This window comes from Protomyctophum bolini, assembly GCF_963924005.1.
Source record: "Protomyctophum bolini genome assembly, chromosome: 14".
NCBI classification, from domain to species: Eukaryota; Metazoa; Chordata; class Actinopteri; order Myctophiformes; family Myctophidae; genus Protomyctophum; species Protomyctophum bolini.
In genome coordinates this window covers 24,057,176-24,074,373 of record NC_137875.1, presented here as the reverse complement: position 1 = coordinate 24,074,373, position 17,198 = coordinate 24,057,176, and the positions used below count along the sequence as shown (strand labels likewise).

The 17,198-nt window shown below is 42.5% G+C and overlaps 1 protein-coding gene across 2 annotated transcripts in view; it reads right to left on the bottom strand.

The window, feature by feature from the left end:
- Positions 1–160: 160 nt before the first annotated feature.
- The window catches only part of LOC308328091 (vinculin-like), a 48,934-nt gene continuing 31,896 nt past the window's right edge, over positions 161–17,198 (bottom strand). The window contains exons 15-22 of one of the 2 annotated variants that reach the window (XM_080781791.1): positions 15,602–15,710; positions 14,528–14,830; positions 13,456–13,580; positions 12,745–12,930; positions 6,663–6,866; positions 6,298–6,402; positions 2,792–5,600; positions 161–2,462 (exon numbers count right to left, since the gene is read on the bottom strand). In XM_080781791.1, the coding sequence (XP_080637917.1) occupies positions 5,454–5,600; positions 6,298–6,402; positions 6,663–6,866; positions 12,745–12,930; positions 13,456–13,580; positions 14,528–14,830; positions 15,602–15,710 (1,179 nt within the window). In that variant the 3' untranslated portion in view covers positions 161–2,462; positions 2,792–5,453. Of the gene's footprint in view, positions 5,601–6,297; positions 6,403–6,662; positions 6,867–9,110; positions 9,288–12,744; positions 12,931–13,455; positions 13,581–14,527; positions 14,831–15,601; positions 15,711–17,198 lie in introns of both variants that reach the window. The other variant, XM_080781790.1, reaches the window with a different exon arrangement.

Below are 17,198 nucleotides of genomic sequence, written 5' to 3'. Positions count from 1 at the left end.
CTCTTACATCTAAAAGTGTGAAAAGTTTTACTCCCTAAAGTGCGTGTATGTGATGTCACTGTGTGCTCTTTAGTCTTTTTCAGCCAACACTTCGACGAGGTTGTCCATTCCAGGTCAAAGCATTTATTTGTAATGGCAATTGCATTGAATGACCAAGTCAGAGCCTTCATTATTGTCCTTTTATTAATCCAAGGCACAGCAGATGTGTTGGCAGGGCTATAACTTATCATTATACATAATACATTCAGGTTGTGAAACATTGAGTGCACGCACCATCACATCGTGTCACTCTCAGTCTTAGTCAAGAGCTCAGTGACTGCTACATGCTCTGTAGGCTATAATTACATTAATAAATTGCAGTAAACAAATCTGTGCCACAACAGCCAAAGCACTGCCGTTAACCCTGGTGTCCCTATTGTATTTTGAGCATGTCAGAAATGTTTTGAAAATGGCTGATCTTCGAGCTTTTAGATCAGCAAATTTCTTTAGTTTAGAACATTTCTTAACATTTTTGTTAAGAAATTAACCACCATGGTGACAGGCTGACAGCCCACCACTCACTGCTAATATCGTCCACAGCTTGACGAAACCTACTGCTGAGGCCATCATCCAAATCTTTGATGCTTTGGTTTTTTTTAACACTGACATCTTAAGAAAATATATATATAAAAAAAATATTCGCGTAGATTGAACTAAGTTCAAGAAAAATCTAATTATCACCGATACTCCGACTGTATATAAACTGTTATTAGCAAGGTGCTTTAATGGTGTTGTTCACTTGCTCCAGACAAAACACTTTTAATTAAACAATTGCCTCTCAAAATTATAAATTAAGTAATAAGAGTGGCATAAGCCATGCCACCATATCACACAAAGTTTCACATTATTCACAAACCACCGGGGTCTCATGGAAATCCTCTAAAGAATGCTTGACAGCATCTAGACTACTAAACACACAGAGAAGGTTCCAGAGTGGGCTGCTGTTGATTGTCAAAAAAAAAACATTGGCTTTGATCATTATTTTATGAAAAAGTCCTAAAGCAGGGGTCTTCAACGTTTTTCAGGCCAAGGACCCCTTATCTGAGAGAAAGTTGAAGCAGGGATAGATTAAACTTTTTCCTAGATTTCATAGATAGTTTCATAGACTTGTTTGACAACACTGTCAAGCGCTGTGGATTCATGTTAATATGTATTTTCAGACATTTAACCATTTAAACTCGACCTTTCACTCTGTTCTGTCTGTTCCCTCTTCTTTCCCTCTACACCAAACCTCTTGGCTGAAAATAGCCCAAGCTCACAATGCCTCGCAGCCAGGCAGTGTGAGGTGTTGTGACTTGTGTGCTTGTAGATCTGCTATCTTTGGCTAAAGTTCTCCTCAGAATAGGGATGCTAGGGTTCAAGTGGCACTGGTTAATGCAAAATAAAATACCCCCTAGGGGTCCCGGACGCCCTGTTGAAGACCCCTGTCCTAAAGTAAACAGTTCAACTGTTACAGAGATTGGTCAGAAGTTCAGCAGTACATTTAAATAATGAAAGCAGAATAAAAACAATTAATTGTTTCTGCTAGAACATGATAAACCTCAAGAGTAACTCCCGAGCATCTCTGGTTTGTCATTAGCTGAATTGGAGCATGCTCTAGCAGCAGTAAGCACCTGGAATTAATTGGACTAATTGACAAAGTATAAAATAGGGCTCAAGTGGTTAAAAGACATTAAGGCCAGCTGGGCTATACCTATATGGATCTTTTGCAAAACTGATATTTTCGTCCTCCGTTAAAAAATACGACAAAGATATCTGTGTTTACACAAAAACGCAGAAACGCATTGAACACAGGAGAAAATCACTGCAGTAGCAGGTTTCAATTGTAGGCTATTTGATTTACACTTGAGGTTGCCAAATACATAGGCCTATCGTATTTTTTAATGAAGGAAATTAATAAGTACCCCATTTTAAAAGCCACCTAAATTGTGAGTGGAAGTGGAACATGCTTCTTGCATTGTCTGTCAGCATGTCATGCTACAGTATGTGCGTGAATCTCCAAATCCTGACACTCGATCTTCTCTCTCCAATGTCTCCATATAATTAAATATGATTCTGATTCATACACCCAATGATAGATAGGGCCTCTGAGCTAGGGGGTCCCTGAGCTTCCGCCTCTGCGTGGCCGCGTTGTTGTCACACGGAGGCTCAAGCTTAAAAAAAGTCTGCTGGCAAGTCCTGCACAGAAAATAATAGCAGAGTCAGACCTATAGAAGTGTGGTGTCCGAAACCAGTTGTGAGCTTGTTGAGTGGCTACTTTCGAGGTGTATAGTAAATGTCACGTTGTAGGCTATAAAGGACATATTCGGGAACAGCGTTCACGGCAGGCACAGTGACTATTCTATTATTATGCACGACTGGACATGACCCACTGCACTTTCTTCTCACCAACCACGCTATTTGATGCGATTGCATTCACCTCTCTCTCTCTCCCCCCCCATGACCATGATCATGAAACGGAGAGCAAAATACGGCATGTCTACAATCTATCCTTTGACAAAACATTAGCCTATAATGTCTTATCATAGCTCTGAAACAATACGACCGTCATGTTTCATCGCAATGTACACATCGTAGGGGATGTCACAATAGGCGAGGAAATGCATGATTCTCACATCCATGTGGTGTGCGCTGGTGTAGCTGTCAGACTAACTTTAAGCTTACGCACAATGATATAGTTTCACATGACTATGCAGTATGCACAAACCACGCCACGCATTATCCACAGTTTCTCTATAGGTCCGCAATTAACCTATTATTTAAGCTTCGCCCTCCGCACCAGTACAATTCATATTGGATTGCTCGCTGGTGCAGTTGATGCAACAATGATAAGTTACTTATTAACACAGTGATATAAAACATGAACAATCGGATAGATATCTGTGTAGTTTCCAGGCGCAAGCTGCATTTCTCACCTATATCATAGTAAAAATGATATGCGCTAATGAGTGGTGACGTCATCGTTTCTCAAAAGCTCTGTTTCGCATGACTACACAGATCCACTGATCCGGATATTTTGGAAAATCTTCACTTATTTCTCTGTTTTCAAAAACCTCCGTTTGAGTGGCCGAAAACTCTGTTTGCGTGTGGCTGAAAGGCCCAAACGTACAAAAAAACTGTGTTTGAAAAAAGATCCATATAGGTGTAGCCCAGGCCTTAATCAGCCAAATAGGCTATTTCAGTCTTATGTCTTATTACAGTACACAGATTAGAATTGTGACAAACTTGTTGGAGCTAAACTGGCCTGAGGTTACTTAGGGCCGATTCATACTCCTATGTTACCGCTGTTTTGGCGCTGTAGTGCCGAAATGATTTCAGCTCGTCAGAATTTTTCAGTAGCACCGAAGAGGGACTTTAGGACGGTACCCGCCCCCCCCGAACCTCAAATGACGTCACATTGTAGGCTCTACAGAGCCGAACCGACTTTTATTCGGCTCTAAAATAGGAGTATGAATCGGCCCTGAGGTTACTAAGTTTCTCATTTCTCATTTAGTTTTGAACATTTCTGTGAAATAACTGAAGCTGCAAACCATAAATGCAATGCACTGAAGCATAATTATTTGACATAGATGACAAAAATGATGTCTTTTAAAGCCTGACAGGTAATCAACTCAATCCATCACAGGTGCACCAGACTCCCCATGATCCCCACTTGACAACAAACCACACTCCTATACATTGCTCTCTTCTGTATTAGTCTAACTAGCCCTTACCTGTTGTGAGATACCCCCCTGTGGCCGCGGGGGTACTGCGCCCTGGGTGCGTTTTCGCATTTTTAATTCACTAATAAATTCACTATTAATTTATAATTAGTTAAATTGGAAAAAGGGCTTCGTTAAGACCTCCAAAAAAGGGCTTCGTTAAGGGAGTGATTGGTGCAGGCAGTGAGGAGCTACGGCAGTCACAGTGACACACAGACACACACTCAGACATTGACTGAATTATAGTATGATGATGATGATGATGATAATAACATCATATCCTTTGGCATTTGTCATTGTTAATCTTTAAATAAAATGATACATAATACAAGATACCAACCACAAATGTAACTATCTCCTAATGCATTTCTATGCTGTCGGGTGAAAATTGTGGACTATATTTTTCAATATTCTTTAATAATGAATATTGCATAAATAATAATTTATACTGTATTTTCAACCCAAAATCAGAACCTTCAGTCCTTCAATTCAACAAAACAAAACAAAACAATGAAATCACGTACCTGACCTAAATATTTCAAGACAAACAGCAGCATCTGGTGTGTTGTGTCACCTTTCAGTTTTCTGACCAATCTCCCATTAAGAACAATGATATCAATAAAAGTAAACATGAAAAGAGGAGAGCTTATGTGAGCGATCAGCTAGGAAAAAGGTTACATAATACAAGTGGCAAAATCAGCGAGTTAAGCCCATAACTGAGTGTTGCAGATGATAAAACAATATATACAATAGACATTAAGAAAGTCTGACGGATAAAACTGAACCAAAAGTAAATTAAGGTCCTCTGAGAGCTTACCTCTTTATGTCATAATTTACCTTTAGAAAATAGAAAACATTTTCATGCAAAAAATATATACCTGGGATTTGGATAAACTCTTACAACCCAAAATACCAAAAATATATATTAAAAACTGTCTCTGATTAGCCTATGCAAGACCATACATACAGATCAAGGGAGGCATAGCGCAGTCATTCTCAACCCTTTAGGACCCCCAATTTGATTGCCACAGACCCCATTTGATACAGTTCTTATCTCTGGCCCAATCTACATACACTGTAAACTCATCAATGTTAATTTAACTCTGAGTCTGAGAGTGTACAAATGAGACCAAATGGATAATTTGGTTCCATTTGTATACTCAGAGTTAAGGTGTTTACACACTGGTGTGTTTTTTTTCAGCCGAATATCGGAGCGAATTATGGACGACGTAAAAAACGAATCAACCTCCCTTTATGTCAATTAAGTTTGCACACTGACGCCGAATATTTCGTCTGTATACATTTTGTTCGGGTCGGGTCTATTTGATCAGTCTAGTCTAGCCTAGTGGGGTGTTGGTGACAGGCTAACAGTTAATGATAGCCTATACTACTTTCGGATCTGCAAAACGCAGCAAAAAAACGCACCAGTGTGCAGCCACCTTTACAGACCTGGGAACCAGTGGCGTCGATGGGGGCTGTACGGACCCACTCCGTCATGGTACCATGTGACACAATCCCTGCTGTTACACATCCAGATGACAGTGAAGGATGGCTGGAACCCACCTGCACCACGTGACAGACCCTCCTCTTCCGGGAGGTTTGTGTGATCACTCGTTATCCCAACAACGAGGTCGTTGTGTGCTACCTGTATTGTAAATTGTTCGTTGTTGGTTCCAGGCTCAAGGAGTGGCCAGCCTGAGCTACCTGGTTGGTCTACTGGTACCAGGGGGTCTTGCGGACCCAGCGCAGCGTGAAACCTGCGTCCGTGCGTATCTTGATAGACGCTGCCTCTGCTTCTCTGACAGTCTCCTTCACTGATTGCATCAGGTTCTGGGCGTTGTGGACCAACATGTCTGTGGCCTAGACAGCAAGGATAGTTTGGCAGTGAGCGGGATTCGGGAACACGGAGCGCAGACCTAATAGCAACGTTACATATAACTGACTGTGATCAGATTTAGATTTCAGATTTCTTTTGTGTGGCTCTGCAAGAGGCTAGACACCTATGTGAGAGAGAGAATGTGTGTGTGTGTGTGTGTGTGTGTGTGTGTGTGTGTGTGTGTGTGTGTGTGTGTGTGCACGTGCATGCGCGTGTGTGTGTGTGTGTGTGTGTGTGTGTGTGTGTGTGTGTGTGTGTGTGTGTGTGTGTGTGTGTGCACGTGCGTGCGTGTGTGTGTGTGTGTGTGTGTGTCAGTGCGTGCGTGCGTGTGTGTCTCTGTCTGGAGCTGTCTGGAGCTAATCTCCACAGTTGGCATTTCATTGCTATAGGGCAGAAACCTCTTCTCTCTATATTTTAACTTTCTTTTTGTAAATGAATGCCTTACTTTGTTACACAAAAGTAGCAAAAACAGCAGATCCACAAGCTGAGCTTGTACAGTAAATCTGCTGTTTGCCATTTCAGGATTTGAATGTTGAAAAGTAACTGTTTTTAACTGTTTCCCCCGAAGCAGCGATTTCTTAGTCCTTTGATTGTGTGTTTAATTAAAAGAGCAGTGTGATTGCACTTGGCCAACAAAATGATTGTGTAATGTGTAATGCCTGTGTCATTGTGTATGTTTACCTGTTCTGACTCTTCTTCACTGATGTTGGTTCGTCCCAGCATGGTGGCTTTGACGGTGGACAGAATCTTCAACTGAGTGCTGATAGTAGGGATGCGCTCACACACCTTTGTTAAGACAAACATGGGTTATTATGTTAGAAGGTGTTTTGCAATCACTGTGTCCACGTCTTGTACTATAGGAGTACAATATCTTCCTTGTCGATCACCTATTTTAGTTATTTTTGTCAGATATCGTACTTATTCATTACTCGATTCATCAAAAAAGTAATCAATAGAATAATCGATTATGATCGATAGTTGCAGCCCTATTGTCATGTACCATTATCTCAGTAAAGCGCTGCGGAAGTGTATGCTTATGTTGATACCTGAAGCAGGTTTGTTCTGATGCGTCTGTCGGTGCACTGCTTTGCCACTTCTTTGGCCAGCCTCGTCACCTCATCTGAGGCCTTGGCGATGTCCTTGGCACACTGGATCAACGCTCGCTTGTTTCCGCTCCCACCACGCACCAGCCGAGACATTTCAGCCATTAGCAGAGCCATCCGCTTGGCTGCTCCGATGATGTCATTTCCCTACGATTTAAGTATTGGACAAGTTCTTTCAGACCACACCGGGAACACACACAGTAAAATCCTGAGTGTTAAGTTATCCCTCATAGAGGAAAAAATTACTCGTGCCTTGCGGGCACTTATGGACCCTCACTCAGGATTTTTCTGTGTACCTCATTGGCTGAGACATCTCAAACTAGTTTATTCAACAATAACGTCCAAAAGGTTTGTTTAGCATGGTCTAAACTCAAAACACATAATGAAAACATTGTTATCCAAAGACATTAAAATGTTAAGATTGCAAAGTGATTTTGTAATAAAAGCAACATAGCCATTGTAACAGCAATTAAACAAACACAATTAGTTTGTGTTCTGCAATGAGCTGCATGCAGCGTGGATACAAGTTAGTGCGTGTTCATCACATCACCCATGACAAAGCTTTGCTTGTCATGTTGCTTTCAGTCAAGCCTCAGTCCATGTGCCCTGTTTGCCAGAGATGCAATGATGATACAAGGCTGACCAGAGAGTCTCACCGCCACCTTCTCACCACAAGTAGCTGAAGGTTACGTCTCAGGATCCCTGGCAGTTAGTACCATACAGTGATGTGCATAGTGGTGTGCAGTGATCTTAGTCTGACACATCAGTCTAAGCAGCTAAGAAGCAGTTTGTAATGGCAAGCAACCAGGTAACATCAGAACTACGTTACCCATGAGTCTTTGGGAGACTGTCATCCATGGCTTCACAGGTTGGCCAGACAACGAGTGACTGACAACAGCGATAAGCAGTCAGGGCCACTGACCCCTCCATTAAACCACTTTACCAAATCAAGAACATAAAGGAGGGACTTGTGAAGCCAGTGCCAATTTATACATCCAGGGCAAACAAACACATTTGCCATTCCAACAATCAAAGACTTGTCTTGACTACTTTGTTACACACGGTGTCGCGCAGCAAAAATAGCCGATCTACATGCTTACAACACGTCACACTGCGATGCGTTGTGAGCTTGGCTCAGCAATCTTTTGGAACTATGTAAGTGTAAATCAGGGCAGGCTTTAAACCTTAGTGCAACCTTAGCATGACATCAGCATAAACGTGTCAAAGTGTGATGCAACAACAAAACAGCAGCACCAGCAGCCACAACCAGTTGTTGGAGTCCAGAATGATGGCGGATGCAGAGCTGAACGTTCTTGCACCTACTGTACAGTGCAATGAATATCGGTGCCAGTCGCCATCGTGAATATGAAGTCCAGGGCGTTGCTTTACCTTGCAGGAGCCTTGTGTGTGTGTGTATGCATGCGTGCATGTGCAATAGTGTGTGTGTATAGGTGCAATATCTGAATGTGCATGAATGTAGGATCCAGTTCGTGTTTACCAAACCTGGGTCAAAATATTATTTGCAAATTCTGAGTGTTTGTTTTAACCTGCTCGGCAGTACAGAGAATTGGGGTTTACCGCATGATAACAATTCAGGTATAGTGACAGCCTGACAGGTAGTATAAATGTATGGTTTTCTGTATGTTTTATTTTAATATATTTTATTGTAATTTAATTGTTTTTAGTTTAGTTTTTCTCCACGGTCATTGCCAATTCCTCCCAAATTCCTTGTCACTGCCAAACCCTAGTTGTTGGTCATGTGGAGAATGTAGACAGACAACCACATCTCATACACATGGACGAAGTCACCCGCAACTATTCTTAACCTGACAGTGAGCAGTTTCACCAGAAGGGTGCCGTAATGTGTGCAGAGGAAGACGTTATCTCTCCCAGTTCCACTCCCTGCTGAACAGGTTCCCTGACAGCCAATAGGCCTCACAGCAGCCATTATGACATGAAATAGATGGGTAATGAGTAAACACTAAACAGGTTCCAATCCATTTAAGGTCAGACAGAGTCAGAGTGCTGCTAGTGTGCATGATGGTTCACTGCAAAGCCTGTGCTATACTAAATGGAATAAAATCTTAGCATCATTGCTAGGTAACAAACACCTGTGTTTAACGTATACAATTTCATGTCAATATGGCTGCCGTAAATTAGAACAAATATAGTTGTGAAAATAGCTGATTTACAAGCTCACGTTGTGCAGCTTGTAGCTATTTTCAGGGTATCTTCCATGCTATTCCTACGTGGTACAGAGTCAAAACAAACGCTAAGAATTATCAGAAAATACAGGTTTGGTGTGCATGTATTGTACAGTATGATGTGTGTGTGCGCGTGTGCGTGCGCGTGCATGTGTGTGTGCGAGCACATATCAGTGCATGTGCAGACCTTGCTGGACCACTTGCGCGCCTCCTGGTGCAACGACTGGGCAGCGAGCAGAATGGGTTGATTGACAAGTTGGCTGGACGTCATCATCAGCAGTTCTGGCTCATAGTCATCCTCCCCATCAGTAAACGCATCTTCATCATATACCTCCCTCTCCAATACTGCCTCCTCATCCTCAGGCTGGTGTGTGTGTGTGTGTGTGTGTGTGTGGGGGGGGGGGGGGGGTGGGGGGGGGATTGAGAGGAGGGGGAGGAGGAGGGCATCAGACGATGGGAGTAAGAAAGAAAAGGGGGAATGTGTAGAAGAAGGGAGCAGGTGAGGAAAGAAGCCATGGACGGCAGGAGGGAGAAGAAGCATTGAAAACATTTAAAGGCCCTTAACACTCGTGCAGGTGTTTTCAGAGGCTGTTGGCTGAACACCTCTTCTCAGGGTTGTTTAGGTCAGTGGTTCCCAAACGTTTTAGCCCCGTGATCCCAAACAGAAATTAGATATTCGCCCGGGACCCTGAAAGCTACAAGCTGCACAGCGTGAGCTTGTAGATCGGCTACTATATTTCTTCTAATTTATGGAATGTCTTAGATTTTTCTTTTGTTCGTGAAATTACTGAAAAAAATCATAGAATTTATTTATTTTTTAATTCATGAAAAGTTTGGCTTTTTTGAAAAAAATGCCAATTTAACTTAAGTAGAGGAGAGAAAGAGAAATGAGAAAGAGCAACTGAAAAGCACCTGCACGAGTGTTTGTTCAGGCCAGGGCCTTTACTACAGCATTGGAAGAACAGAGGATGGAAGAACGGAGGACATGAGGTCTACAGGGAGGAGAGAAGGATACAGGCATCAGGGAGGAGGAGGAGGAGGAGGAGGAGGAGGGGAAGCACAGTAGCATGTGCATACAGAGCAGGAGATTTTCTAGGAGCAATGTGTACAACAGAAGAGGAGGGAAGTGGGCTAGCAGCGTGATACATCTCACTGTGGATCAGTGGCAAAGAAACAATCCCCAACACGTGTGTGGTTGGTGTCCCTTCAGTTCCCACTTGTTTAGCAGGGGAGAAGAGCTGCCTTGTTTTCACACACAACAGCGCAACTCCATTCGTTTATAACAGCAGCGTCTGGGGGTCCTGGCAGACTGGAGGTTTAAGGTGTGTGACCAGAACAGATCGTTTCACCTCCTGTGGTCTTGATATGAGCCGTCCGTTTAAGACGCCTGACCCTCCAATCAGAACACAAGTGTGAATTTAGAGATCACCAGCAGAGCTGAAAGAGTGAGTGAAGGTAGCAAGAAAGCACCAATCCTGAATAACATCATCTACACAGACTAGCTGCTCCACGGCTCCACCACAACTACACGCACACACGCACGCACGCACGCACACACACACACACACACACACACACACACACACACACACACACACACACACACACACACACACACACACACACACACACACACACACACACACACACACACACACACACACACACACACACACACACACACACACACACACACAGATAACTACAATACAAAGAAATAGGATACAGTAGCGTAATGTAGCCATTAGGCAATAAGACAAAACATAATTATATGTCTGCTCCACTGTTGTTATATTCAAATTCTTAATTAACTAGTCAGAGAACCACGCCATCAAGATGCTGTGACACTGCCACATAAAATGTGTGAAACAATGTATTTCCTGGCCTGGTATGAGTATGAAAGAAAATGAAACAACAAATATGTTGGTTAAACTAGGGTTGAATATTTAACACTGAAATGTAGTGTACGGAGAATACAATATAATGTGTTTTGTGTAGTTGAACCATGGTTATCAATTTTCTGTTGACAAATGACAAGGTTTGATCACAAGGGGAGCTGTGGGGAAATGTGGCTGAGCAATATTTCCAGGAAGCTATAAAAGAACAGGAAGTCAGGCGCCGAGCCTGGGTGCCATTTTGGGCAGTAAGAAGAGGGTTTGGTGCGGTTATGTTTCTTTGCCAAACACACTGTTTTAAAGGCCAATACTATGCCAATTCAGAAGTGAATGCAAAAAATGCCTGTCTGACAGAAGAACTTTACCAAGGGAAGGAAAGAAAGTTTGGTAGGGCAGCTTCTGAGGTGTTAAGTTCTGACAAACAAACAGAGCTTGTATAACAAAGGACCCAGCAGATGACTCCGGACTTAAAGGTCGGGTGAGGTGGACATTTCATTTCCTTTTTTCTGTAAGCAATGCATTGCCCTTTTGTTTCCTAATTTTTTTGGACTATCTAACTGATTAAAAGAGCATCTACAACGTTTGGATTACTTTGGATACTTGGAGTGGACTTTGGGACACTTTTAAAGGGACATTGTAGGGGAGAATTTAAAGGGAATTGAACATTTAATTTAATTAAATGATTGCTCAAGTGTATGATTTTGGTTTGATCTATCTATCTTTAAAGAATATAAAGATATTGCAATTTCAGTTAAAATGAAATAGTTTTGTTCCAGTATTAAGATTTGCTGTCGCAGGTAAAGGATTATTTCTTTATTTTATTTAATATAACGCAGACTTATTACTTCAATAGTCCTGATTGTTATATCGCTAAGGGCTTCGGGGTGATTTGATTGGGTTTAAATGGAGCAGAAGATTGTTGTGTAGGGAGGAGTAATCTTAGCAAGAGTGGTTCTGCGCCTCTCTAACATTAAACCTGAGCTTTGTACTTAGTCTTGTGCCGTACTGAAGGTGTCACATACTAAAAATAGTGAATCTACGAGCTTGTAGATCGCTATTTTCAGTATAATTTAGGCTTTCGTTGTCAAATCGTGTGTGTGAGTGTGTGTGTGTGTGTGTGTGTCTAGGTATTTGTATTAATCCGTTATTGAGCCTACAGTACATGCGGACAGCTCTACCAGATGACAGTTTCCAGTTTTACTCTGAAATTGGAATCGAGACATTTCAGGAACAACACAGTTTCAAAAGTAACAGTTTAGTTCTGGGAAAAAAAGGAATATCAGAGGACACCGTATCACTTCATCACATGATGGAGAGAGAAGAATCCTGTGCTGACTATGAAAATATGCCAACTATAAAATCCACATTTCTAGTTCAAACATTTACACCTATTTTACTAGTATAAAACTAGATAGCTGAGCAGAGCATCTATTAAATCTATAAATGTAGCTGCGTGCTCTGAGGACAAGGAACCAGAAGTAGTGATTGATTCCATTCATTCTATAATTGTTTGGAGAAACAGGTCTCAACAAATGCAAATAAATCAGATTATGTGTTATGTACAGTATTGGTGATTGCTGATAAAACGTCAGCACACTCACATTGAATCAATATTGGTGACATATTGATTTTGCATTAATTTCTCATTTGTCATCAGACCTGTTCACAATGAGTGAATCTTGAGATGTATGTTTCTATACTGTTGTTGTATACTATACACTACACTACAGCAACATCACTGAGACAAATTCATCTTATACTAAAACATACCAGGAAATAGCAATAATTCTGATTCTAAATGGTTTCTTGATCACAGATTCTTGACCGCACAGATTTGTGTGTGTGTGTGTGTGTGTGTGTGTGTGTGTGTGTGTGTGTCTGCGCGCATGTGTGTGTGCGTGCGTGTGTGTCCGTGCGTACACTGACCTTGCTAGACCACTTGCGTGCCTCGTCATGCAGCTGCCTGGCTGCCACCATCATGGGTTCACTGAGCACCTCTCCAGCCTTCTGCTCTGGGAACTCTTCATCCTTCTCTTCAGGAGGAGGGGGGCGGGGCGGGGGCACCTCCCCTTCTGGCAAGGGAGGCTTGGGTGGAACCTGCTCATCACTGACCTGCGCACACGCACGCACGCACACACACACACACACACACACACACACACACACACACACACACACACACACACACACACACACACACGCAGGTATGATCAGTGGTTGAAAGTACATTTACTCAAGTACTGTACATTTTTGTAAAGTAAAATTTTGAGGTATTTGTACTTTTTGTACTTTGTACCAATTTCCAATATTTCCACTTCTACTCCACTACATCTCAGAGGCAAATTTACTCCATTACAATTATTTGAAAACGTACTTACTTAGTAGATTTCGATTATTATTACAATACATCCATTATCCACTTCAGCCCTGTATATTTTGGTGATTTGAAAATTGCCGATCCAAAGAGTTTTATACGAAACATGTTGGCGTCGTATTAATTAAATAAAGGCTGTTACCTCATTGCTCTTTTAGCCCAGACGTCCCATTTGTTATCTTTTCAATGTTTGTGTTTGGAGAATTTACACCTCAAACCAGAGCATGCGTACAGTATGCGACTGTGCGTGCGTGCATACTTACGTGGAGCTGGTCTAGATCAGGGGGTGGAGGTGGGAAGTCAGGCTCCTGAGGCTGGAAGGCTTCTCTGACCTTCCCCACTGCAGACAGTATCCTCAGACAGGAGTCCAGGTAGGCCTTCTGGAGAGCTGAACGAGAGGACCAGGAAGAGAGGGAGCCATAGGTTAAGTACTTCAGTATGAGAGCATCTCATGCCCTTGAGTCTGGAAGTCTTTGTCAGATTGCAGCAGTGGAGAGTATTTCCAATTTTACTTCTACTCTGCTACAATTCTTGGATGCAAATATTGCAAATACTCCACACTACATTCATTTGAAAGCTTTAGTTACTAGTTACTTTGTAAATTTTGAGAATTATTACAAAACGGACATTTACCACTTAATTTAGGTCATTTCAACATTGACGATCTACAAGCCCACAATGCGTGAGCTTAAAATAGTGATGTGCTATTTTCAAAAGATTTTTATACATTTGATGCCAATACCTTTATACTTTTACTCAAGTGCATTTTGAATTCTGGACTTTTACTTGCAACAGAGTATTTCTATATTACAGTATTGATACTTTTACTTAAGTAACATTGTTACTTTTTCCACCACTGTCAGATGGTGTTCCGTACATTTGTCTTGTATGTTCCCAGCCACTGCCTTGGCGTCCATCACCATGGGTGAGATGGTGTGGGACAGGACGTACCTTTGTCTTGTATGTTCCCCGCCATCGCCTTGGCATCCATCACCATATGGGTGAGATGGTGTGGGACAGGAGGACGTACCTTTGTCTTGTATGTTCCCCGCCACCGCCTTGGCGTCCATCACCATGGGTGAGATGGTGTGGGACAGGAGGACGTACCTTTGTCTTGTATGTTCCCCACCACCGCCTTGACGTCCATCACCATGGGTGAGATGGTGTGGGACAGGTCGTACCTTTGTCTTGTATGTTCCCCGCCATCGCCTTGGCGTCCATCACCATGGGTGAGATGGTGTGGGACAGGAGGACGTACCTTTGTCTTGTATGTTCCCCACCACCGCCTTGGCGTCCATCACCATGGGTGAGATGGTGTGGGACAGGAGGACGTACCTTTGTCTTGTATGTTCCCCGCCACCGCCTTGGCGTCCATCACCATGGGTGAGATGGTGTGGGACAGGACGTCCGACGCGTGCTTCACCGTGTCGCGGAACCGCGGATCCTCTGAGTTCTCCACCTCCCTCTTGGCCACCAGCAGAACTCGATTAGCTCGTCTAGCTATGCTTGTTGCCCCGGCAACAAGCATCTGGGGTTGGACATTGGCCATGGCAACACGGCACTTGTCGATGTCTTTCTTTATAGCTTCCTCTGAGGCGTCTAGCAAGGACTTGGTGTCTATAGCCTCATCCACCAGACCTGGGAATAGATAGGCACACGCGCACACACATACACACACACACACACACACACGCACACGCACACACACGAAAAATGTTCGTCGACTACCTATTTTCACTGACAAAAACAAATGGAAGCTAAATCAAAACTAAGCTACGATGACTAAAACTAAGACTAAATATACTGACAATTTCGTCGACAAATACAAACTAGACTAAAATGTTAGGAAGGGACTAGTGGACAAGAGATTCAGTATAAGTCATTTTACACTTGGTTGCATGCTGAAAATAGCTGATTACAAGCTCACAATGTGTCGCGTTGCGAGCTTGTAGATCGGCTATTTTCAGCAAGTGTAAAAACACTCATTACGACGGCATCAAGACCCGCCAAAATACAATTTAGTCGACTAAATCAACTGTAGATTTAGTCGACTAAAGTCTTATGACATTTAGTCGACTAAAGCTAGACTAACACTAAGACATTCCAGGTGACTAAAATGTGACTAAAACTAAAGGAAGTTTCAGTCCAAAGACTATGACTAAACTAAAATAGAAATTTGCTGCCAAAAACAACACTGCTGCAATCCAGTGTGTGATTGCAGCCAGCAGTGTGTGATTAGTTCTCTTCAATCTTCACATGTACCGGTATCCTGCACCTGCAATCAAACAGGTTGGATGTGCCCTCATCTACTGACTGTAGTTTCATTTAAGGAGTGTACCCCAGAAACCTCAAATATTAATAGTAGTAGAGATGTCAATACATGCTGTCAGACTTAAAGCACACTCTCACCAGTGAGTTTCTCTACATTGTCGATCCATTGGTTCTTCATGGTGTCAAAGTGCTCATACGCTGCTGGGTTTCCAGGGTTCTTCAGCTGGATCCGAGCAGCAGAAGTCACCTAATTATGAACACATACACACAAAAACAATTCAATTCACACCAGCAGCATTGCAAGTCCACGATGATAACCACAGTGCTTAAATAATACATTGGCTGTGTCTGAGGTTATGATGAGCTAGCTGTCGTGTGCGTCTGCTACTGTATTGGGTAGCACATTTTAAAATCAAAGGTTTAAACTAGCATATAGTATGTAAACGGGAAAGGAATTAATATTGAGCAACCTCTTTATCAGTTAAAATTAATAGATTGTTTACAATCATGCTGTCCAGTGTCCAGAAATGCAACATGTTGTCTGTACGCTAAACAGCTCTCCTGTCTGGGCAGAGAGCAGCTGGCGTGCATGTTGAAACAGAGCCGTCCTGGTCGTTTATGTACTTGTATGTAACTTGTATATCGACCTACAACATGCACACAGCAGTACATTTCTGTCAATTTCAAGTGATGTTGAATGATTGTGTTTCTAGTCCACGGCCAGAGAGCCACGGTGCTCAGCCAACCGTTGCACCCAGCAACAAAGCACAAAGACAGACAGGAGAAATGCAGGCAATCTTATCTCACCTCCGGTGGCTTGTTTTTAAATGATTTATACATATTAGGCATTACATATGCCGTTGTATTCCTATCTTCATTCATTCCAAATGCACAGCTATTAGCAAAAAGTCACAGCTTCTGTACAGCAGCGAAATGCCTGCTGAAAGTGCCTGCTGGATGGAATGCCTGGCATTCCACCCGGGATGCCTCTGCAAAATGACACAAGCAATCTTTATGAATCTTAATGAATAAGCATAAACAAACTGTTTCACAGAAATAATGTGGGTGTAACTAAGAGATTCGCTAGGGAATATATATTTTATATACACAAACAACTAAAAAGATATAATCGTGATACTGGGTGGTGTGATCCGTTCTCTGACGGATGTGGTGAAAAATATCCTGTCCCCTGATGGCCATGCACTTCAGCAAAGGATGCTAGTGGACTGGATGCTAGTGCAAAGTGGAGGTTTTCTCAGCTTCGATGCAATGCTTTTGCTGTCGAGCGTCCCAACTGTTGAGTGAAACTCGCTGCTAGGTGTGAATTGGGCGTGATACCTGAAAAACGTATGCTTGAGTTATACTTGGTCGCGCATCGCAGCCAGGACAGGAGGGTGTGGAAGGCAGCGATTCGAGTTGTTGTTGATCACATCTGGACCGAAATCCCACGGTGGTCAGATGGGTGGGCCAGCGTGTATGTTCAGAGCATGTTTATTTTAATTTTAATGATCAATCAATCGATTGTGTTTCGACTTGGATCAATGGAACTAACGCAGTATACTATAAGTTCCTATTTATTGCTGTCACAAAGAAAACAGTCTTTTTCCAATCATTTGGGGGCCCACTTGCAATACCCTCGTGGCCCACCATTGGTCCCCGGCCCACAGGTTAAGAACCTCTGCCTTGCACACCAAAACAAATATACAGTACAGTATATATATATACAGTATATATA